At 37.5% G+C, this 26,177-nt stretch overlaps 1 protein-coding gene across 3 annotated transcripts in view; it reads left to right on the forward strand.

Moving 5' to 3' along the window:
• RPL27 (ribosomal protein large subunit 27) overlaps window positions 1-23,780 on the forward strand; it is a 41,639-nt gene extending 17,859 nt beyond the window's left edge. For all 3 annotated transcript variants that reach the window (XM_089786447.1, XM_089786445.1, XM_089786446.1), the window contains exons 2-4: window positions 14,940-15,245; window positions 23,102-23,203; window positions 23,345-23,780. In XM_089786447.1, the coding sequence (XP_089642573.1) occupies window positions 14,958-15,245; window positions 23,102-23,203; window positions 23,345-23,527 (573 nt within the window). In that variant the 5' untranslated portion in view covers window positions 14,940-14,957 and the 3' untranslated portion in view covers window positions 23,528-23,780. The remainder of the gene's footprint in view (window positions 1-14,939; window positions 15,246-23,101; window positions 23,204-23,344) is intronic.
• Window positions 23,781-26,177: the final 2,397 nt, after the last annotated feature.

The raw sequence follows: 26,177 nt of genomic DNA on the forward strand, positions 1-26,177 counted from the left end.
AAGGGTTAATGGAAAAGGGTGATAGCGAGAACAAAAAACAAATGGCAAGAATGGTGGCAAGGGTAATCAGGAGCGACAATGATGATCACTGAAAGGTTCAGATTGCTATTCCAACATTCAACAAGGCAGTGAATGAGATTGTGGCCCAAGAATATGAAATAGTGGAACATAACTTGGGAAGGAATACAGATGATATGGAGTGTGAGGAGGTCCAGGAAGGTATAGCATCAATCAGAGAAAGGTTAAGGAAGGCAAATGAAAGGATAGTAAAGTTGGAGGCCGAGAACAAATATTGGAGAGATAGCCAACCCATCCAACAACTGCACCAGGTAGCCCTTCCTCAAGACAGCGGGAGCAATTCAGGAGAGATATCAGCTCAACTACATGAAGTCAGGGATTGGATCCATGATATAATCCAAGATGGGCGAAATTTCTTGCCTTCATCTCGACATTCTAGTCATTAGTGGCCATTAGAGACAAGTTTAGATTATTCGAAGAGGAGTGGAAAGGTTTCCTTCCCATCAGAGATTTGGCCATTCCTAGGCTACAGGCGTTCATTGGGCTACCAGAGGCATATTTGCAAAGGGCTAGGTTGGTTGATGAGAGAGGATTGAGTATAGTTGAATCTTGGTTTGTTGCATTGACTACTGGATTAGAACACTTGAGGAGATACATAATGAGATTGCACGACACAGTCCAAGCGTCGACACTTCTATTTCAACCATGATGAGCGACGTTGGGGTGGCACTTGATTTTGAGGATATTAGAGAAGAAGATATCAATGAGACAGATTTTGGATCAAGATTGGATGAGTTAGGAAAGGTTGCTATTAAGAAAAAACGTTTGGGCACCCTTTCCTCTCTCAATGCTTTTATTGGATTTGCAAAGGAATATGAGAAGGATCACGAAAAGATACTATAAGCAGCGAACAACATGGCGAAGTCAGTGGAACTCAAGGCAAAGCACACACCTTGTCCTCCTATGGAAGAAGTTAACGAAAGGCTAGCTAAGTTCATTGCCTTCGCTAAGAAAATGAAAGAAAAAGGAAGTTTTATATTAGAAGATCATTTGATGTAAGCCCAAGTGGCAATTTCCCTTTCTTCTAGAATAGGACAAGTGTCTATCTTTGATTGGCCACCATTTTGGTGCCTTCTCATTGGTTGCCACTTTTTGTACTTTTTTCATTGGTCCATTGATGAGGTGGCGGCTTCTCATTGGCTGATGGGGTGGCAACCCTAATTAGGGTTTTGAGGATCCAATCTGGATCGTTGATCTTGTTTTGATCTCCACCGTCCGTTGTATTTTTGGCTCCTATAAAAGGCCATTTGCTCTCATTTGTAAAGTGTTGGAGAAATTGTTGCGAAGATAATACCAAAATTGCTCTCTTTTTCATTGTTGCGATTTGCATGTTGATTAAGAACATTGGGTGTTATTGCATGTTTTCTACTTCCACTTAGTTAGATTTCCTTTCAAGTTGTTGAAGCAAATTTCATTTCAAGTTGTTTAAGTGAAGTTAAAGTAGATGGATAGTTGTATGGTAGCATTGGTAAATGTTTGATAGGGATCAATACTAGGCCACTAGCATCCTAGCGGCTGGTTAGGAAGCTTTGTGTGGTAAACGAGTTTATTATTCCTTCGAATCATTGCACCTGTGGAAGTGAGGCCGCTGGTCAGTTCTCATTAGGTTCGATCCCTATCCATTTGCTAACCTTCCATTCATAGGAGTAGGAGTAGAATAGTAAGTAGCTGGGTAGTCGAAGCTTAGAGAAGCAAGTTAGAGTAGATCGAGTATTAGAGCACATCCATTCACCTCCCATAACCATCGCTTTCCCATCAACATCATCATTGACAGACACATCCTCCATCATCGCTACCATCAACATTATCTGCCTTCACACATTTCACAAACCGAGCCATCATCACCTTCATCCCACCAAAGTCCAAGTCATCCTCAACAATTTGCGTAAGGCCGCCTACGTGATTATCAGCAAATCACATCGATAAAACTGAGCGAGTATCCAACGGTGTAAGGAACATTGGAGCTATTGCTTATGTCTTCATAGGTAATAACTTTTAAAGAGAGGAATTGTATGTTTGATACTTCGTATCAAATGTTCAATTGCTAATATGCTATGTAAGTGATACAAAACTCGCATCAACACGTTGTTATGCCGAAACATAGTTCCGAAGGTAACCTTCAAGCCATTTGTTCACAATCTTCGCTTGTCCATCTATCTGAGGGTGGTAACTAATATTTGGTGATAATTCTGTCCCGACTAGTCGAGATAGGTCTGTCCAGAAGATGCTGATAAATCGTTCATCTTGATCACTGACAATATTTCGAGGTAACCCGTGTAGACAAAAGACTTCTTTGAAAAATAGATCGACTACCTGTGTGGCCTGAAAGTTTGAGGGGATGGTGAAGAAATGTGCATACTTCGTCAATCTGTCAACCACTACGAAAATACAATCCTTTCTGTTCACCTTTGGAAGTCATAGTAATGAAATCCATTGAGATACTTTCCCACTTCTGTTCTGAAATTGGCAAAGGTTGCAGTTACTTGGCGAGTAGAGTATGTTCGGATTTGTTCTGTTGGTAGACCAATATGTCTCCTTTAAGACCTTTCCATGAAAACCTCTCCCTAAGACGTCTGTAAGTTTTGAGGAAACCTGGGTGTCTTGCCAAGGGTGAGTCGTGTACCTCCTTCAAGATTTTCTGCTTCATTTGGTTTCCGACACTAAAAATAACCGATTCTTATAGTAAATGATGTCATCCACCACTTTGTACCGATCATCCTGGGTGTTGCCATCCATTAGCTCACAGGAAAATGTGTTTTTGGAATATTCTACCAACAAGTGTGCTTTCTAGTCAGTTGAAATCTGGGTCAATAAGCAAATGACGCGTTTTTTGGACAAAGCATTTGCAACTACATTATTCTTTCCTTTCACATATTCAATGTCAAAATCAAAAGCTTGAACCTTGTTTACCCATTTTTGTTGCCTCTCATTCAAGTCCCTTTGCTCCAGAAAATGTTGCAAAATATTGTGATCTGTATGAACGACAAACTTGGCACACACCAGATACTACTAGAACTTGGTTAGCACATGTACGATGGCCAACATTTCTTTGTTATAAATGGAATATAAGCGTTCTGTTTGTGTAAGCTTCGTACTTTCATAGGCTATGGGGTGTCTATCTTGCATCAGTGCCATGCCAATGCCTTCTCCGGATGCGTTGCACTCCTGAATGAACGATTGAGTGAAATCAGGTAATGCAAGTATAGGACACATGCTCATTGCCTCTTTCAGTTTATCAAAAGTGAGTTGCGCCTTTTCATTCTACTAGAAAGAACCCTTGTCTGATACGTTAAGGGTGTGCTAAGCTGAGAGAATCCTTTAACAAACCTTCGGTAATAACTGTACAATCCAAAAAATCCTCGCAATTCCGTGAGTGATTTTGGGGGAGGCCAATCAAGGATAGCTTGAATTTTCTCTTAATGAACTTGAACTCCATATTTACTGACAACATGCCCCAAGCACAATATTTTTGTCATACCAAATTCACACTTGGATTGCTTGGCAAACAAGGATTGATCCTTCAAGCACAATATTTTTGTCATACCGAATTCACACTTGGATTGCTTGGCAAACAAGGATTGATCCTTCATGATTTTTAGGACTTCATTCAGATGCTCTTCCTATGTCCTGCTATAAATAAGAATATCATCAAAAAATACTAGTAAGTACTTACACAATTGTTTGTTGAAGATGCGATTCATGCATGATTGGAATGTAGCAGGTGCATTTGTTAATCTGAACGACATGACCAAGAACTCATAGTGCTCGTAGTGACAATAAAAGGCCGCCTTTTCCACATCATCTTCTCTCATGTGGATCTGATGGTATCCGGAATGGAGATCGATTTTCAAAAAATAGACTACGCCATGTAATTCATCCAACAACTCATCTATTCTTGGAATGGGGTATCTATTTTTTTTTTTTTTTGTTCAACGCTTAGTAGTCCACACACATGCGCATCGTCCTGTCCTCCTTTTTGACCAAAACTACTAATGACGCAAACGGGCTAGAATTGGGACGGATACATCCTTTCTCTAGCTGTTCATGAATCATCTTTTTGATCTCATCTTTGAATTTCTTGGGATGGCGGTAGGGTGTGGTTATGACTGGCTTGGCTCCTGCTTCCAACTTGATAGTATGTTCAAACCCTTAGTGAGGTAGTATGCTAGGAGGAATGTTTATAAAATTTTTATCATGATCATTCAAAATATTATGAAGATCATCATCTTGGGAAGGTGTCCGTTGCCCTTTTATAGGTTCTGCCCTTTTATAGGTTTTGTCGAGACAAAACAGTGTGTAGCCCAAGCAACGTCATCACGCCGAAAAATTGCTTCCATTCGATGTGCAGAAACTTCCTTCGAACACTCATTTGCCATTCTGCAGAGAACAATCTTCTTCCCATTGACAACAAAAGTGAAATCCATTCGTTTGAAGCTTTGAGTGTATTCATCAAGTGTCTCCATCCATTGTATGCCCAAAATAATTTCCATATCATCAAGGTTCACTATGAAGAAATCCTTGGTCACCATGTGATTTGCCATTGTGATACTTAGCTGAGGAACAAGGTGTGTGCAGGGTAGAAGAGTCCCTCCGACAACCTTGACTTGAAATCTTGCGTGCGTCTCCGTAGGTAGACCACTTTGTTTCACTAGAGAGGAGTTTATGAAGTTTAGAGTAGCTCCGCTATCGAGCATCACCATAACCCTTTGTCCTTGAAGGGTTCCCCGTACACAAAATATTGTGCACCTCGAGCTACTGGCTAGGGCAATATCTCCTTTGCGTCATACCAATGCTGCAATTCTTTCTGTATGGTTCAAACTAACCATTTTGGTGTCCTCCTGGGGTTGGTTGTCTTTGATGGGTATATCTTCTTGTTCGTCCTTATCATTGGGCACGACCTCAATGTGGTGGATCTTTCCTTTCCCAAGGCATCTGTGCCCAGGTTCCCAAGGTCCCTTGCAATTGAAATATAGTTTCTTCCTTCAGAGTTCCTATTTGGTAGCTTCCTCCAACGACGACTTCCTCAGCGGAGGTTTATTATCTTTGTCCCTTGGAAACATCGGTGGTTTGGAATGTGAGTAACTCCGAGAGGATGACGCCAATGATGATGCCATACTCCGTGCCTTCTCAATGGGCCTTCGACAGGGTGGAAGGATTGAATCCTTTTACCCAACCTTTTAGAGGTTTTGTCAGTCTGTCCATGAAGAGCACTATCCATCTTCTTTCAGAAATGTCCTGACCAAAACATAGAGCTTCTGAAATTTTGCAACCGATCCAGTTTTCCTCAGCTGTGCCAAATCTTTAAAATTGAGTTCCGGGTACTTACCATCAAATTGATCTATTAATCTCTCAGTGAATTTCGCATAGGTATTTATTTGATCATGCCCCAGTGTGATGGTGCTGTGATGCCACCATTCATGCACTACTCCCACTAAGTGTAATGCCGCAAATTTAATTGCTTCCTCTTTTGGCATAGGATTAAGATGGAAGTAAGTATCGACTTTCATTACCCACGCTTACGCAGATATGGATCTGAATCCGTCAAATGGAGACAAATTTACTTTACTTAGCTTCCTTCTGAGATCATCGTTAAAATATCCCCAGTTTCTGCCTCTGGAATATCTCATTCTCAGATCTGCATAGTCTTTGTAAGATAAATCTTCCTCAAAATTTGCATTCTTCTAGTCTGTTCTTGAACCTCCTCAAAAGTTGGTTGCTTCCATCCGTGTGGTGCCTCCATCCGTGGGGGAAAAGATGGCATGGAAGGTCGTGAACGTGTTGAATGAGGGTTTGCTTTTCCCAACGCAGAGTCCACACTGTGAGTATTCTGGTCATCGGACACTTTATTGTCTGCCAATTTCTTGAGAGTTTCTACCATGAGTCTTTGAGTATCATTGATCTGTGCTTGATTCCTCACAAGTTCTCTTAGTAGTGCCTCAACTTCGGCAACTGTAGGTTCCAGTTCTGCCACCATTCTATCAAACGAATGGGTTCTTCTTCTCTTTCGGCTATAAACTCTCATTCACTGTCCACAGGCTGACAGGATCGAAGCTCTGATACAACTGTAATGTTCCATGGTTCATCTACCCCTTTGGAATAGATCCATACTAGTATAACCTGATGAATCCCAGAATCAAATTGTCCTATTACACATGGGAGAAGTCCTTAAAAGAGACCATACGGTCGCTACTGGGAGGCCAAATTGATGGCCATACGGTGGAGAGGAAATGTTGCAGGTCCGTACGGTGGATGGGTGAGGCCGTACAATAGATAAATGGAAGCTATACGGTAGATGTAGAAGGTCATACGTCAAGCTTGTAGGTCGTACAATATTGTGGTGAGGATGTACAGGGGAGTGAAGGAGATGATGTGGTGATGAGGTGGGGTATGGAGTGAATGTAGAGTTGTTTGTATTGTAGGGGGAGGAAACAAACGATGTATGGATGGAGGAAAGAAGAATATCCGGTCATCTAACAAACTTATAGATCCAAATTCAGTAGATACACCCAAAGAATGAAGATTGAACATGAATAACTTTCAATATATATTTGCCAAAAGATGGTGCTCCGATTTGCTAGATCCGAGTGAAGTATTACACGCAACAACGAAATAGGGTGAGGGTTGAATCCCACCGAAATCGCACGAGCCAAATAGGGAAGTTCTTTCACTTCCGAAATGGCGAATGACTCCAGAACTCCAACAAGAATTCGTAGTAAAGAAAATAATCCAAAAGCATACCTAATGACTACCTACAAGCCGTGCTTAAATACCCGTTGGGGAAAACTTTTCGAGGGTGTACAAAGATAGCTGATGGCAACACAAACTACAGAGAGAAAACAAAAATAGGTTTGAGATATATTAAATTAATCGGCCCAATAACAATAGTTTGATTAATGATTTATTTTATAATGGGAACATTACACCCAGCTACAGGGGTTCACCCAAAAGTAATTTTGCCGATCTTATTAACTTCACAAAAAGTTACATATATAGGCCTTCTCAAAATTGCCAGTTATATTGGATGATTGCTTCGCAGAGCATCTCTGAACATAATCAACTAAAAATAGGACAAGCTTGAATCATTGTCCGTTACAGAGACTGTCAAAATGCCATAATGGCAATAAAAAGAAGAAGAGGGAGAATGACAGATGTCTGGAAAAGCATTAGAACATCATGCCTTCTTAGGAGTAACTGCTTTGTCTCTATAAGCTTTCTTGGTGTCAGTTACTTTGTCCAATTCCTCGACATTTGAAATGATGATGTTGTTAGCTCAAATCATCTAGTAGTCATGCATCTTAGTCAATTCATCAATTCTGGCGACCTTTGTTTGGAACTTTTTCGAAGCTCTTCTTATGATTGAATCTGCAGATGAGAGTTCTTGAGTCTTTGACATTTGGAAATTGAGTGGATCAACAATGTTGTCAACAAATGCCAAGAATTTTGACTTCATTCTCTCAATATCCACAAGTTTTACCATTTGCAGACACATAGGACTCTGTGTGCAATATCTTCAGATATTCAAATAATTTCTCAATGACCTTCTGCACCAAGTCATGTACATCCTTGAGCTCGTTTGCAGACCTCATGGAGCTCTCTATAATAAACTCCAAGGATTGTTTCCAGTGAAATAATGACTCCTTGCCTGTCTTGAGGATCCCATGGGTAATGGCAACATTGGTCTTTATATCAATAACTTCTTGCAGTAGGGCCAATTGCTTTGTCAGTCCGTCTATTGCCTTTTGTATGGTGGTCTGATGATTGGAAGCTACCTCCTTTAGCTTGTGAGCATCTAATACTAGACTTCCCAAATTTTCAATTAATAGGGGACCTTGAGCCTTCATTTGGTCTACCCATGTTCGACCAATCTGCCCGGATTCCCTCTCTTGTTGTAGCTTTAGGAGTAGATTTTTGTTCTTCTTTGCATTTGGGTCAAATTAGCTTGATGAAGTGCTCCCGAGTGCAGATTTGATGTACTCCATCAATTCTTTGTTTGAGGCTTTCAGGACCTTTTCTGCTCTAAGCTCTTCCAACTTATCTTGAATCTTCTCGTTGGTAGACTTCCTTATGTTCACCATGGACTTGTGAATAGGGATACCAAGATCCACCGTTTTGATCTGGAAGTCATCTTTGGAAAGCTCATGGAATTTGCCTTCCTTTTGTGGCTCAACAATCTCAACTAGCATGTGGCCAGTGGTTGAATTAGTGGCCAATGCAGCAATTGTTTTCTACTTCTTCGTTTTCTTGGATGGCTAAGAAGAGGTGGCTTGTGCGATCAAGTGCTTCAATGGGGTGGCTTCTTCATATCTTCTCTTCTTCCTATCAATGGTCTCCTCGAGCCATGACTTAGTAGAGAGCACATGATAGCAGACTGCAAGGCAGTAGGATCAAATAACTTCCTTGGTACTAGGGGAGTTTGCTTTCTCTGGGAAGAAACAACGAAGGCAACGACCTTAGTCACCTAGAGGGCCAAGGTATCCTCTTGCTGAGATGCGTCTTGTTCTTGGCCATCCATTGGTTGGTGTCACCATCCAAATTGATGACTTGAATAGAGAAAGTATGCTTCGTCACTAATTTCTCTTGTTCTTTCTCCTTGTCCTTGTTTCCCTCCTCCCCAACTTTTCCAGTGTCCGAAAGAGAGCCACCTCCGTAGGTAGGAGTGATTGGCACATTCTTCTCTAGAGGCTGGTCTCCACCTTGACCAATAGATTGTAATGGGCCTGCAGATGCTGAAGTAGTAGCTATGGTGGTGGCTGTTGTAGTTGACTGGGCAGCTCCAAAAGATGCTCTTGTTAGCATGAATGCTGATGATACTACTTTGGGGGAGTATCCTAAGCATTGGAGAGTATTGACATGTTGTATTCATGACTGTGTTTGCCATTGATGTCAACATAGCATGGTTTCTGTAAAGACTGGCTGAGTAGCAGACAAAGATCTTAATGGTATGGACAATGTTTTGATTTTTTGGTGATGCGCAATCATGGACATGTTCTACATTGTGTCCTGATGACGTGCTCAAGTGCGCAGAGTCTAAGTCGAAGACGTACATAAGTTGTACCTGATTTACAAAGAGTAGTTCAGAGACAATATTGGGAAAGCAGTTCCTGATGTTTGTTTGCTATCTTACATTTGAGATGTAGGAAGAAGATGCACAGTTAGACAGTGACAAAGGATGGTCGGTTGGTGACGTCAATAAGTGCGCAAGCCCTAGTATCACGTGTGAATTTTTGTATAGATTGTGAGCCGATTGTGCTATTGGAATTGTAATTAATTAATTATCTTATTATAATTAATTGGGAAAGCCTCAAGGTGACTCCAAGAATTATTTTGAAGATATGGTATAAAGGAAAGATGTTTTCCTTGTTTGTAATGTGTGTGTGATTGTTGTATGAAGTGCGAAGTGTGAAAAGGAGCAGAGTATTTGGTAAATGTGTGTAAGTGATCCAAGGGATTATTGGATGTGAGTTTTGTGATTTGGTTACAAGATTAGTAAGAGTAGAGGTCCGGTTGACAGGACAAAAGAAGAGGAAGGATGTACATTTCATTTCTATTATTCTGCAAAGAATAATACAGAGATCATTTGGATAGTGGGTTCATTGGTCTTGTCCTTGAAGCTGTTTGTGCAGTGGGTCCAGCTGTCTTCCACAACTCCTAATAGGGTTGGAATCTCCTAACAGGGATTCAAAGTCTCCTAATAGAGACTCATATGTACTGAATGTATTCATAGACTCCTAATAGGGTCCATCCTCTAACAAGGAATATTTATATTAGTACATCATCTTGTGGGTATCATCTCCACTGAGGTTTTCCCTCTGATCAAGGGTTTCCCTAGTTAACATATCCGGTGTTATTGTGCATGAGTATCTTGTTGAGGTTTCTGATAATATTGCTCATATAGTTAAAGCATAATAAGGTTGATAATAGTGATATTAGTTGGATAACTGATTCACCCCCCTCTATCAGTTATATTGGTGGACTATATATTCTAACAACTCCACCCGTTGAACTAGTGCTCCTAGTCCTCTTCCTCTCTCAGGTCCACTCTATCCACTTATCTGTTCTTTTAATTATTCCATGCATGAGGACTTCCATGGTGTCTATGATAGTACTTGCAGGTGGGGTAGAAAAAATTGGGGTGCCCTTGATCTTCTCATAAGATGTGGGGTGCATGTAGGCTCCATCATCTGCAACGTCAGAAACATCAACAAAATCGTTATATAACTTAATCTCATCAATTGTTACTCGTGACCAAAATTTCTCCCGGGTTTGGTATTCATCGAGACACCTAGCCCAGTAGTCCTCAATATTCGGAAAATGCCTGTAGGCATATCCCAACTTAAAGTGATCCCTTACAAAGTTGACTAGATCATATAGAGGCTTGAGTACCTCACAGTCCACTAATTTTATTTTGTTCTCGAAACTCTTCACCAGAGTCCGAGCATCGGATTTGGAAGCATAGGAATAGGGTCCAACCACTATGGGGAAGGGAATCCAGGCTTATTTCTTTACATTAGAACACAAGGTGTTCACTTCAAGAAATTGTCGACATAACTCGATTAGAACCACCTTGTCCTCTGGGTACTTGGGCAACCTCTTAGGAAAACCATCAAAGGCACCCATCCGTAGATATGAGAAGCTCGGATATTGGATGAATGAGCATTTGAATTGGCTAATAGTTGAGATTGCATCTAGTAAGAATCTCCTTTCAGGGCATCCTTGCAATTTCTTAGCATAGCCTCATTGTGAAGGCATCATTTACTGCCACATGCTCTTCGAAACTTCTTTGCAGTTGTAGATGTGGGCAGAACTCATATACCTTCGTGTGCTCATCATAGTTTTGGATGCTAGGAAGGCCAGGCTACAAGTGGTGAGTAGCCAAGGCGTAAATTAGATAGGAGGACATGTAAAATTGTTTAAATCCTCTGGTTGAATTCATCCATGAGGCAAGCTCATCACAAATGATCTGCGCACAATCAATTTGCATACCCTCAGCATTGATAGCTTGCACCAAGAAGAAATGGTGCTCGATGAACTATAGAATTTCCTCTTTTCATTTGAGTTTGAGCAACAAAGCAAGAATATCTACTATCTTTCTTTTCAAATTTGTGCCAAACAGGGTCTTGGGCATTTTGCTCTTCTTTGAATGAGGAGTTTGGAACCATGTCCTCTGCATGTCTTCCCGTTTGAGGGTCTTCTTCTCATTTAACATAGACGTGGAAGAGCCGAAGTCAACATCACAATACTCCTCTTTTACGAGAATGCCAAATGTGGACTGCATTAGTGTCTTGTTGATCGAGATGAGGACGAATTGATCAAGAAACAAAATTTGCTTTGTTTTTTGGGTCATATCTCTCGATACATTCCCTCACAAGCTTCGGTGCATGTATAGCCTTTGGAAAACCAATTGCCTCAATCAGTCCACTCGCTTTAAGCTTTTGAGTGATCAGGTGAATTGGCTGAGAATTGAGTCTTTTATGGAGATCACCCAAATCGTAGAATTTGAATGACGTATTTGTTAAGTCTTTTGATTCACTCTCCAGCCCTATTAACTTATCATAACCAAGAACTTTGATTGCCATTTGCTATGATTGCACAAGATGTAGTTCTCGATAAATAGCCGTTTTAGTATGCTTGAAAAAATCAATTTCGGGCAATTTCGATGAAATAGGTATAGGAATTAGAACGTTGGCACCACAAGAACAAAACTAAGTTCGGCCAATGATTATAACGATAGGATTTGCATTTAATTCCATGATCAATGACTAAATAAACTTTCCGTTCACTTGCACATAAAAACTTGTATTTTCGGAAGCTCTATTGCTTTACTTAAAGTGATATTACTAAAAATCACTTAACAAAACAAGTGCTTAAGTTCCACGAGGAGTGCCTTTTCGCTTTAGAATCCGAAATGCAAAAATACTTGCTAATATTAACATATGCGGAGGAGAGAGAGAAACTTAGCTTTTCCGCAACCCCGTTTTCCTTCTATTTGGAATCGCAACGCGGGGAGTGATCCTTTGTTAGCTTGCACACTTTATTCTTGCACTTTCCACCCTAAGCATTTAGCACTTCCTTTCCTTTATATCGTGGTCGCATTCTCACCACTTACTTTTCCGAAAGTATCTTTTGAACATCTTCAAAGAATATTCCCTCTTTAAGGTGGCTTGCCTTTCTATTTTCAAAGCTTTCCGAGAAGTGGCCTTTTTCATTCCCTGGGGATGGAAAATCCCTCTTTGAACAACATTTTCCAGAACGAAGTAAACTAACAACACTTTACCCTTTAACCTCAATCTGATGGCTCCAAAGCTAGATCTTGAGCATGCCTCACTGATTAAGAGCTCGAAACAGTTCATTCAACATCGTGCTTTTACTACTTGTATGTAAAGGCTTGGATTTCACATAAATCATTGTAGCTTCGGAAGTAGTTCAAAACACCTTCACTTCCATTAGTGCGCAGTGGAAAACTCATAGACCCGCTTTTCCTTGTGAAAGTAGATTTTACCCCTGCAACTTGAATGGGCTATTTTCTGACTTCGATTTGCGGCTTCGTGGGTTTTTCCATCATGACATAATCATGTACACCGCTTCTTAATTGCTGTCATGGCTTCATCCTTTCCATACGCACTTGATTAAGTTCACCAAAGAGGAAAACTAGTTTGATTGCTCAGAATTTGTAGGAAAAAGGATGTTGAGGCAAGATAGCAAATAGTTAAACACGGACAACCTACTTCTTATCAGGAAGATGCCAAAACCCATCCCAACCATACCTATATCACATCAACCCCGTTTGCATTGGAAAAACAGAGAACCCACATAGAAGAATTAGGTAGAGGTAATGCAAGGGAGACCCAGAAAACAAAGAAAGTGAGGTACTCGGGAAAGATGAGAAGTAACCAACCTAAAGGATACTTAGACATCACACTTGAACACAAACTCCCTTAAATACCAATGACTTTAAGTTTTATAAGGGCAGGACTAAAACTTGTCAACATGGAGGCATACGTAAGAAAAGCAATGTGCTCTTGTATAAGGTTTACTTTGTAGGAGAAAAAAGGAGGAACCACAAGAGATTACTCTAGTGCCATATACATTATGTAAAAGAACATTCAGAGTTTGTAAAAGTAAATAAAACGGAAAACAAAATTGAACACCCCATTCCCCCCTTAGATATACTCATTTATTAAATTAAATACATACATACATATAGTATAACAAATAATTTTGAATAATACAAACTAAAATATAAAAACCAACATATATTCATTATATGTTAAAAGATATGTTTATGTTATGTTCTATACTCTTAGTTGCACAAATAATTGGAAATATGTATATTTTATTAATTGCAATATCTAACATATCTGTATCGAGGTATCTTGAAAGTTTGACATATATTTATCTGATACCATCCTTCTTTCCACACCATTCTGCTCTGCTTCTTGTATGTGATATTCTTTTCTCTCTCTCTTATGAGGTTCTAATCTTGCATACGTTATCTCTTGCAAATTTGAGAACAGTGCATAAGCTTTCTTCAATAGGAAAAGATATTTAATGCATAGAAATTAGAATTTCTATAACTTTGACAATAATTATATAGATAACATGTAAATGAAATAGGATTGCTAGAAGCTCTTTGTTCCCTGTTGATTTTTCCTTGCCAGTGATGCAAATTCATTTTTTAAGTTTCTGAGCAGTTTAATAAATCAAGGCAGTCTTCTTCAAATGAAGGATTGGTTTGAGGGTTTGATGAATGTGTATTTTATGAAAGGAAAGAGCTTATGGATGCACACACAACCCTTTCTTACAAAGCTTATTGCTCTCTGCCAAATCTTAACTAAAACCGTAAGGATAAGGATTTTTACCCTGAATAAAATGAGTTTTACATTTACCTGAATTCTATTTATATAAACTGGAATATGAAGAAAGCTACTTTAATCAATGTTTACATATTGTTACTAGCTATATGTTTGGGAACGGGTACATGGACATGATAGGACTTCCATTGTAATCCAACTATGTGAATGTTATTTAACCATGGAATGTAGTGTGGATTTGATGACATAGTTGGTAGGTTTATATGAAAATTTTCTTTTGTAGATGCAGAAAATATCTCTAGTTCAAAATGATATAATGGGGCTCAGCTAAAGAATTGGCATGGTACTTGGATAAGTGGTCAAACTTCATTTCATGTTAGGTTATTTGGGTTCATCTAATAATCAGTCTTAATTGCAATGATGGAAAGCTGATTCCCTTTGCCATTCACTATAAATAAAATATCGTAGACTTGTAACCTTTTATTGAGTATGTTAATGCTCTATCAGTTGCTTGTTAATTAGTGAGTATCAAGCACTATGCACTTTGTAGCAATGTCCTTGAGATGGATGAGGAGTACTAGAATGTACAAGTATAGTAGATTGTTGCTCTTGGAAAGTGTCTTACGTACCTATGAGCATATGCATGATTGATGTATAATATTCACTTCTTGAATATAAAGTAAGAATGCTTATAACAAATAAATTTGTATGAAATTATAGGTAGATATATTATTTGTGTTTGGATTTTCGAGGCATTTTTTATAGGATTTGTTCCATCAAGGTGAGGGTTCACATCTTTTAGTAACAATCATTAATAACTCTTACGATATGTTATGCACTGGTTGTTACTTGGGAGCTTATCAAAGCTGGGTACGAGTCATGGAATGCACATATTGTTGATAAGATGGAATCCATTTTGTTTAGAAATATGAAATAGACTAAATCCAAAGTAGGTTATGCCAGAAATGAGTTTGATATTTGCATTATTCTAAATTGGTATTTTTGTCTAGAAGAGACCAACTGAAAGCTATTTGGTTTTATCTTTATCAGTGTTGCAGAATAAGCATTATGGCAACACTTATTGCAAGCAGTAACTTGGTTGGTGGGTTGAAGGCACTTTCTCTCTCATCCAGCTCATCTTCCTTTTTCAATGGGGACAAATCTATCGTAATAAAGCAGAGGTTGACCTCTTCATTTCAGTTGAAGACACCTTTAATTATTGAATCTGCCCACAAGAAAGGAGCTGGTAGTACAAAGAACGGACGAGACTCAATAGGTAAGAGGTTAGGTGTAAAAATCTTCGGAGACCAAGTTGCAAAAGCTGGTTCGATAATTATCAGACAACGAGGAACCAAGGTGAACTACACTTAGAGCATATTTGTTTTGATCACTGTTTTATGAGGCCTTCTAAATTTTATTTCATCCTTCATGCTTTCTTGCTTTACTTGTTGTCCTTGGAAATGAGTGTTACAAACTCTTTGCCATTGTGATTGGGCAAGTTCTGACATAATGATAAAAAAATATATATGTTAAATTCTGAAACATGCTATATTATAATATTTTAAAATTCATTAGAATTTATTTAAACTTAACATTGTTTTATTTTTATAGTTTTATTATTTATATTTAAAAAAAATGAATTTGTATAAGATGAATTTAATCCGATTATTTTTTTGATTTTTGTCCTCTTGCCAAATTTCTTTTTAATTTTATTGTTGCAAAACTTGAACTTGAACTTTTGTAACATAGGTCTTGACTATTACATCAGGTGGATTTATCCACATGCCTAAAATGACCCGTAACACTTTTCCCCTTATTATCAATTCAAATATATTAATTTATCATTTGAGTAGTGTGCTATTTTTGGCATGTTAGTGCTCTGCTTGATAATATTATTTTGAGTGAGATCCTGACATATGTGGAATGCATCAAGACAAGGAATTCTCCACAGGGTGTCGATTTGTTCTTCAAGCATGCTTGAAACACTTTCTGGCAGCTATTTGCTATAAGTTTAGATAGCGACTGACAACCCAAACTCACCTTTGGTGATCTCTATGAAAGTTTCTTGGGTTTTAGCTCCACTTTTTCACTTCCTACCATCTGTAAACTGATGACTAAATGAAGAAAGCTTTTGTGTCCTACTTTATGCACTCCACACACATGATCAACAGAACAGGCAGGGGAATTCAGCATTCATAAGAAACAAATTTCTACTTTCAGAGTATTTATGAATTATTTATATGGATAAAGCAACTTTTATTTAGAATCATCATTTGAATTAAAGTTTTTTGATCTCATGCACAAGCTGGGGAGGATTTCCTCCCAGCAGGGAGGTGTTGATGTGAATTTTGTTCCACTACAACATCCATAATCAAATGTTTAGTATTCCAAGGTGAAACACCAAATCTCCAACTATCTCTTGAATGAGGATGCTCTTATGCTAAATAATATGTATGGATTGTGTGATCTAATGAGACAACCTCAAGGTTCCTTTTCAATTGTGCACTTCCACTCTCAAGGTTCCATTTCAATTGTGCACTTCACTCTGTTTTATGATGTGATATGCTGGTTATCACAAAGGGACTTATGCTATTCATTCAATGGATACCAACTCAACTTTAACTTCCTCAATCACACAAACTGCGATGGAAAGTGTTAAGAAATCTAATCTACTCCTACAATGTAAGAAACTTTGGATGTCTTTGTGACTCTACAAGAATTAGTTTAGCCATCGATATCAACCAAACTAGTGCAATCTCCTATGGTAATTGTCTTTGTCATGCATACAAACCTGTACTTCTCCATTAACTTGGCCCAGTTCTGGGCGGAAATCATGTGGTTGCTAGGTTATGAATCCCAGCTCGGGGGCAGATTCCATTCCTTGGTAAGGATCGATCCAGTGTTTTTTCATGGAGCTTCAAGTCACCCTTTGCCCATTCTTCTTTATTCTTTTCCTTCCTCATGTCAGTTTGTGGCCTCAGACATGTCTTAAACACCATTAGTTTTTGATAGAGATCTTTTATATGTTGGGATTCCGCCTTTGTAGCATGGTGGACATTTGAGGTGCCATAGGATTTAGAATCCCTAGAGGGCAGCGGATTCTGCTATTCCTCTAGGATTTTCACTTAACATCTCCTTCATGCCCAATCATTGTCCATTCTTTCCTCTTTCGTTTTTGTTTGGTTTGGCACAAGTTTTGATTTGACTAATGTTAGAAAGTTCACTGTATGATTAAGACAGAATTTAGATGTTCCATAAGAGTTGGAATCCTAAGAGGGCAGCAAATTCTGCCATTCTTGTAGTATTTCACCTTACAATTCTTCACGTCCATACTTGAAAAATATCCTAATTCTTCATTCTTTCTTGATCTTGGTCCAAGTTTGAGGGCATTCACCTTTTAGTTCGAGTTGATTATTTAGTAAGGGTGGAATTTTAGTCCCTCTTTAGGATTATCGTGCAATTCTTCTAAGTCCTTCAACTTCATTGTCTTCTTTGGATCAGATCTGGTATTGCTTTCAACTCGAAATTCCGTCACCTCATGCTCTGGGTTCATCCTTTGACTGCTCCAAGGAAGGGGGCAGAATTCTTGCCTTGGTTGGGATTATTAATCCTAGGAAGGCAGCAGATTCTGCTATCTCCCTAGGACTGCATTTGGTCATCTAAAGTCTTCAATTCAATTGCTTCATCATCGATTGGGTCTGATTTCTTGGTGCAAGTTATTAACATCCACTAAGCTTTTTGTCCATGAAACTCCCATTTTGTTGGCTCTAAAAAGGGGCAGAAATCTGGGCTTGCTTGGGATTAGGAATCCTAAGAATGCAGCAGATTCTGTTCCTATAGGATTCTTCGTTACTTGTTTATCTTTACCCCTTTGTATTCAAAATTCCACCATTTATCCCTCAAGGATTGTTATCTCGTATCCTCCTTTCAACTATGCCTTAAGTCATTTCTCTTGGTAATCTGATTGGGGAGGCAGAATTTCCACCTTTCATAGGATTTGGAATCCTAAGAGGGCAGTGGATTTGTGTTACATCCCAATTTTTGACCTAACTTGAAATATAGCCATTGAGGTTTGCATGAAGTCAGTTGGCAGTTTAATTTGTTATATCTGGCGAAATGGTAAGATAGCTAGTCATTATGATTTCAAGTGAAGATGACATGTTAGTTGATCATTAATCACAAATTCATGGAATTAAGAAGATGGTTAACCATTGTGATTATTTAAATAATTTATTATGATAATATAATTTAACGATGGAGAATTTCTTTGTAGGGAGCATCTCAGTGGGGTGGCAGCATTGTCAGAAAAGAATCAGGCAAGAGCATCACCATCATTGAGCAAATGGGTAGAGGACCTAGCGACTTGGAACAGAATACATTTGCGAGACCCGCATGAGTTATTTAATAAATAATTTAATTAATATAATTGAGTTAAAAATATAAAACATATCTTAAAGGATCTTAATTTATTTTTTGTCATTATTTTTAATAATTATTTATTTACATGCATTTAATATAAAATGATTTAACATCATCATAATTGAATAATTTAAATAAGTGATTATAATAATGTTCAAAATATAATATCGTTTGAATTATAATATTCGAACTATAATTTCTTACTTTTAACTGATTAACACTTGGCATGAAAATCAATTTAATATTTGACGATTTGAATTGCATAATCTTTCAACCTTTTATTTATCTTTCCTTCTTTTGTTTAAATTGATTTAATGCTATGGAATTCAAATTTGTGGAGGAACCGAAAAGTCTTCTTGTAACTGTTCGGAAGCCGATGAGTCAAATTAAACTTTATATTAGAGTCTCACGAGTTATCGACTCATACACCTTTTCCTCTCCGTTTTCGATGATTCCTGGCTCACATCTTTGAAGGAGAAAAACTGTGAAGTACTTCCTGATTGCTATTTTCTTTACACACTAATCTCATGTCCTCAGAACTGCGAATCAAAACTAGGCTCGGGTCTATATTTTTGCCATAGTAGAGTTCAAGAACAGTCACGTAAGGGTATTTTTCTTTGTACGTTTTAATATACTTTCATATGCCATGTCTGAATGAGCCATCGAAATATACATAATCCTTATCATTTTGCTATGCTGAACTATAAGCATAATCTTTATCATTTTGCTATGCCGACTGTAAGCATAATCTTTATCATTTGCTATGTCGACTGTAAGCTTGTCTATCTGATAGAATCCGGCTGAAGTTGAAAACAAGTTATAATTAAATTCATTCCAAGTTGTGAATGTGCTATGTTTTAAATTAAATACTGAACCCACCTTTTTCTTTTCAGTCTGAAATTGATTTGATAAGAGAACATTCTTGTTCAATTATTCTGTTCATTATCTCCTTGATAATCTTTGTTTTTAACTTAGAGTATCAACCTTGAATATGCCACAAAAACCATGAATAATAATTTTGATTAGAACTTAATACGTTCTTTTCTTTCATAATGAGATGATAAATGAATCCACACTGAGGAATTCATCAGTGATAATGCCATAATAGGTGGAGAGGTGTATGGTGGATATGACTCGAGAGCACCTGGGAATCATTGGCATAGTAGCCTGAAATGGTGAGGAGGTGTAGAGGGTTTGCAAGAATGCGGAAGAGAATTCAGTTATGATTAATTTAATTAATTAAACATTCGAATTTGAAATCTTTGAAGAATTATGTAATCATAGATTGTGAAATGCTGGATGTATGTAATCTTTTTGAATAATTGACAGAGTTGTCTGCTTTGAGAATTCCAAATACTTGAGATTCACCCGGCTGTGTAGCCAAGGAGATGGGTGATGAGGTGAGAGAAAGGAATCATCAATAATATGAATCAGTATCAAATATGACTGAACAACTTTTATCATTTTTAATATGAATCAATTAATAGCTCATGCATATTCCTGTTATTGTGATCTCCTGCCACCAACTTGTATGGTGAGTTAATTACCAGGAAGCCCAGTGGATGGCAAGATGTCCCCTGCCTATTCTGGGTAGGGATGGCTTTTCTCTTAGAGATCGTGTGGGGATACATTGTGGTCCGAGGTTGGGTGGTTAAGCCCCTGATAATGTTTCACCTTTCCCCAAGATGTCAGCTGTGAGTTAGACAAAGAGAAGCTATGCAGTCAATTGTTTAATGGAAACAGGTAATATCACTTTTATTTATGAGGTAAGATTTAATTGAGTTATTTCATTGTTACTGTTATTTTACACCTAGATATAAGAGATAGATTCATGGATTACTTTTCATTTATATGAATATTGAATAGAAGCATATTTCTAATCTTGAGATACTGTCACAGTTAAGTAATCAGAAGGAAAAGAATCTGAAACCCTAATTGATTGAGAGATGACTGGAACCCTAAATGATACAGTGGTATCAAAAGCCCTAATTGAATCTGTGGTATTGGAAGCCCTATTTGAATCAGTGGTATCAGAAGCTCTAATTGAATCCGAGGTAGTAGAAGCCCTAAGTGATATAGCGGTATCAGAAGCCCTAAATGAACCGATGGTAAACGATGCCCTAATTGATACAGTGGTGTGTGGTGCCCTAATTTAAAATATAGTGGTATTTAATTGAAATTATCATTTGATTTTAAGATAGTGGTTTTTAGATGAAAGTCATCATGTGAAATTGTTATAGTGTATTTGTGGACTAACCCAGGTGGTTGCAGAAGCATCCTTAGTTTGATTTCGATCTCAGTTTTCCAAGGTATGTGGTTTTCAATTTCTGTAGTAATTTTATTTGATGGTATTTCAAGTTTTTAGTTAAGAAATTTTGTCTAACTGATTTTTAACGAGAAATCTTATTCACATGAACATGAATGATATAACTGTCTTCCTATGAAACGAAGTAGTAACTATATTTTTTGAGTATGTTAGATGTTAATTTAGACCTGGGAAAACCGGATGTTACAATTTGGCCATCCCTCTTGGATCTTTCATCACATTTTCATCATCACCAACTTAACCCAATCATCATTGCAATTTGGTTTCAAAGGTGGGTTTCATTCTCATTTCAATCTGAATTACACATTTTGAAGTCTGATTTTTCTATGTTACCCGGGGATGCATCCCTAGTATTTTTTCAACCATCCCTGTCCCGGGGACTTGGGGACACTAGGGGACTTTGACTTTGACTTGTAAAACAAATTTGACTTTGAGTCTCATAGTAACACAAATTTGACATATGAATTCTGCTAATTCTTATGTTTTAAGGTTCTATTATGTATAAGTGCAAGCTTCATCCATGTTTTCAAATGAATATTTTAAATTCCTATATATATTTTGATTTTCCCTATTGTTATATAGCCGTTCCCTAGCTGTCTCCAAAAATGGAAAAAAACTTTGCTGTCCCAGAAACTCATACCCCCCGTCCCCTGCCGTACCTGTCCTGGAAACTTGGGGTAACACTGAATTTTTCATATTTTCTAAGGATTTGACCCTCATGCTATTGCAACAAGTTCCTCTATCATCTTAAGACTTCCACGCCTAGCTGGACTTTGAAGTTGGGCTAGGATTAGGACCTATGAGAGAAGGCAGAACTCAGGGTGGTGTTAGGATTTTAAATCTGAAGAGGTAGGCGGATTCTGTGTTGCACTTGGGATTTTTACCTTACATGCTTTGCCCCAACTCGCTCAACACTGTTCTCTCTCAAGCCTTCTCCTTGCACATTGAAATGGGTTTGTGGCAGGCTGTTTTTTAGTCTACAATTGCACTTGATCTAATCCTAGATCTAAACATTGATAAAACAGTTGTTCATCCATGCCTTACTCAAACTCCACTGGCCCTATGCTAAGTCCCTTGAGGAAGATTTTATTTTCTAGTCTAAAGACCTGACTGACTGCATGCTCTCTCACTTGACTCAGAAACTTGAAAATAGACCAGTAACCTACTACTAAAGCAAAAAGATGGGGTCCCCATTTGCAATGGGATGATGGTGTGAAAATTTCACAACGGTAGGAAGCGATGGATATCATTCTTGTAATTATCTCCTTTTATTTTGTGTAAATATCTTACATGTACTCTTAGCCTTTTTCATGAGAGCCTAGCTGATTATGTAAGTTAGACTTTGGTGTATTTTAGTTCAGTGGAGCTTCATTGTCTGCATGTATGTTGGCTGGATTTAAGTTATCTTGAGGTATTGACGTAATTTTTTGAGTCTGTTTGCATGTGATTGGCCTCATCCAGCCAGTGCACAAGATCATCTGTGTAAAGCCTATTTAACTATTGCTAATATAGTGTGCAATTTTGATAGAGACACCTTGACTGGATTACAAGGTTTTTTACTTTGCTATATGTTGTACAATGTACAGTTAAACTAAATTTAAAGAAGTGTTCATGCAGATATACACCAATATAACATAAGATCATATATTAATATACATTCATGTTCTATGTTTTTTACAATATCCTTTATATGTTGTATACTTTGTTCCTCATGTTTATAACTTCCATACTCAAGTTATTCTTGCACATAAATAATTCATATGATTCATGCTCTTGTGCCCCACCTTTCCCTTATAGAGCCTCCTGGTGCCTTTTCCTTATATCCTTCCCCGATAACTCTTAGACATCATCTTATCAAGAACTTTTTTTTTTTAACAGCTCACTTAGGCATACATATAAGGCCTATTTTTATCATATGTACTGGATATATAGGTCTAGAGCTAACCCAAATTTTGTGTGGTACTGTGCAATCTCTTGTAAGCTATATATGTCATACACCATTAGATTTAGTAGATTATTTGTTTTTGTCCTGTTGTTCTGCATTTTAGCATTTACATTTTGCATTGTTTCATTCTATTATGAAGTATGCTACCAATATTTGACAAATTTGATCATGTTTTTCTAAAACTTTTTATAGGCTCCTTTCTATCTAGAGGGTAAGTGTAAAATATGAAGTAATATTAATAAGCTGATGAAGAATTCAAGCCGGAAATGCCTTTAGGTGCTTTCCTCACCAAGCCAAGATCCTAGTTGAAAGTGAAATTGTATTGCTTTGCGTGCAGTCCAAAAAATTCTGACATCTACTTCCAAAATATCGTTATTATGGCTCCCATATCCTTGAGGCTTTTTATACATCCCTTATTTGGACTGACGTTCGCTAAAATTAATCAAAGAGAATGCAATCATATCCTTACGGCTTTTATACGATTTCTTATATTCATTGATGTTTTTACCAATTTGAATGCAGTTTCATCCTGGCAAAAATGTTGGACTGGGTAAAGACTACACCATATTTTCCTTAATTAATGGTCTTGTGAAGTTTGAGAAACACGGTCGGGACAAGAAAAAGGTGACATTCTAAGGTTGTTTTTATTTTTGCTAAATTTACAGCTGCATTATTTATGATGGAATGGACATAGAATACGTTTTAATAATTTTGCTGCAAGTACATGGAATTTTAACTCTATGGTTGTTGCTTGTAATGCCACAGGTGAGCGTTTATCCTTACGTGCCTGAACCTGAAAATCCTAACAGCAGGAAGGTGAGGCAACGCGAGTATTACCGCCTTAGGCGGGAGCAGCAAAAGGCTAAAAAGATGCGTATGTCTTCTCCAGTACTCACATTAGCTTTAGCAGAATCAAAAGAACCATCTGTTGAGAATGAAATTTGCTAGTTGCATGTAATTGAAGAGGCTTACAACTTTTCATTTTTTCTGAACAAAACTGAGATCTCTGACATTCTGGCTTTGAGATCCATTGAACATTGTCAATGAGGTTTACATTGCAATATTTGATTCCTTCAGCTTTAGGTCTTCTATATACAAGTCCTCCACCTCTTGGAAGGTTAATTTGAGAAATGCTCATCTCATATTTTGTGTACTGATAACAAGAGTACATGCAGGAATAAGAGTTTGAAAATTGGCACCATTTGTTAAGCTTGTCATGGTTGGTGAGCACAAAATGTATGGATCATGAAATTTCCTACAAACTTGAGCCTTACCAGAAGTGTAATGCATTTTCAACAAAAAGTTGTCTATTCACTTTGCAAATGTGCTAGAAAATGATTTATATTCTGGGAAGTGTTCTTAAAAGCCTTGAATGTTCTATTACCTTCCAAGCTAAATTACAAATGGCATAGCATCAAATATATACTAACTGCTACATTTGTAGTTTGGATATGTCTGGAACAAGGTTATGTAAAGTATTGATAACTAAATTTCCAGTGGTTTTGGCCTTCATGTGAATGATTTTAGAATCTATTGAATACCCTGCAAACACTCCTAGCTCTCTTGATTAGGATAATTGGATGTTAGGAACAATCATGTCTCTCTACTGCTTTTGCTGCTTGTTTTTGAGTTTTGATTACATTGTGATTCATTTGTTGCACTGGCTGCTTGCTTGTTAATTTCCAGTATACTTGCTGGAGCACAACCTTGTAAATAAGTCATAGGCTTGATTATGTGCCAGTAACTGCAAAGTATTTTTCTTTTAGTGTTACATCTATGATGTTGAATAAGAGGATTGATGCAGTCTAGGTGTTTTACTATTTTGTAGTTTCCCTTGTAGAAGACTTCATGATGCATAGGATATTATTTCAGCAATGAAGATTGAGGACCTTCAGGGATCTTTGAGTCAACCATGTCAACCAGCCAGTCACAAGCTCAGATATCTATGCCTTGATTAGGACATCCACAGTGTAGAGATTTACAAAGACTTATAGTTCATAGGATATTGTTTCTGCAAGGACCTTCAGGAATTGTTGAGTCAACTATGTTAGCCAGCCAGTCACAATCTACAATACCTATGCCTTGATTAGGACATCCTTGAGTTTAGAGAGTTACAATTTGTAAATATCTTAACAACTAGCTTTTGGATGGATTTGTTTAGGGAGGGGAAAGTCGAGCACTCTAGGGCACTCATCATCAAGTTGCATAAGAAAAGGGTTGAAATGCACACATCAGTTTATGAGGCAATATGTCTTATAGGCTATCTTTAGCCTCATAGATGTCCTTGTAGACACCTAAAAACTTTTAGAAAATAAAGTATTTTTATTTTCTGAAATTTTTTTGATGACATCATCATTTATTAATTAATTTATTTTTATGCCATTAAATTCTTTTATCTTAATTAAAAATATTTAATTAAGGAATCCCTCCAAAAAATGTTTAAATCTTATTTAAATATTATTTCCTTATTTATTAATTATTTAATTAATAAATTGACCAAACAATCCAAAATAAATAAAAAATATATTTTTTGCCCAAAACTTGGCCAATTTCTTTAAGACCACTAACCTCTTCCAAAATTTTCTAATCCTTCTTTAATTTTGATTAAAGGCTAATCCCATCATTTCCTATCCCTAATCTCAACTCAAAATATTTAATTAAGATTAAATATTAATCCTCATGTTTATTAAAAAAGTTTTAATAAATATCTCCTCAACCCAAATATTTGAAATAAATAAAACTTTATTTATTTCCTAAAAATCTAATTTATCCTCATCCTAAGAAGTTCTAGACTCTTCTAGAAAGTCTTCATCCTCATCCTAAGAAATTCTAAACTATTCTAGAAAGTCTTTATCCTCATCCAAAGTCTAGACTCTTCTAGAAGATGTCTTTAAACCTAATCTTAATCCCTTCCTAACCTTGTCACATTCTCTAAACATGAGTTAAGACTTACTAACCCAAGCCAAAGTTAACAAATATCTCTTCCTTCACCCACCCTCATTAAATGCCATCCACTTGCCTATCTCTAAGCTAATTCTAAAACATCCTAATCCATCCTCTAATCATTTGCACAAGCCTAAGCAAGCTTAAAACCTTCCTAATCAAGCCCAAGTCGAAATTCCTCTTATCTCCCTCAAAATATCCCAACCATAAAACTTTATGAAGCCCACTAGGCCATAAATGACTCTTCCAAAGCCCTTTTATTGCTCTTACAAGCCATTATGAGGGTCTTTATGAATATTTTATCCTTTGAGCCTCATTTGTTGACTCATCCTTCCCCTTTCTTCCATCCTCTCACCTTGTGACATGTGTCACTCTTTGATTGGCTGTAAGGAAGCACAATCCATGTGCTCTCCTCTCATGCAATCTGAGCCCTCCATGAGCTTTTTCCCATCCTTGCATCTTAGCCCTCAATCCCTCAAGCCTCTTGCCTATAAATTGGATCCTTCCCCTTTGCAAAATAACACAATCCATGAAGTAAAGTCATAATGCCATTTTAAAAAGTCATTTTACATCAAAACCATACACTCACACCCAAATTTCAACTCCATTTGAAGCTCTTTTTGAAGCATGAAAGCTTGAGCATACATCCTATCTA

This window comes from Cupressus sempervirens, chromosome 6 (genome assembly GCF_028749045.1).
Source record: "Cupressus sempervirens isolate cs-2001-9-10 chromosome 6, ASM2874904v1, whole genome shotgun sequence".
NCBI lineage: Eukaryota > Viridiplantae > Streptophyta > Pinopsida > Cupressales > Cupressaceae > Cupressus > Cupressus sempervirens.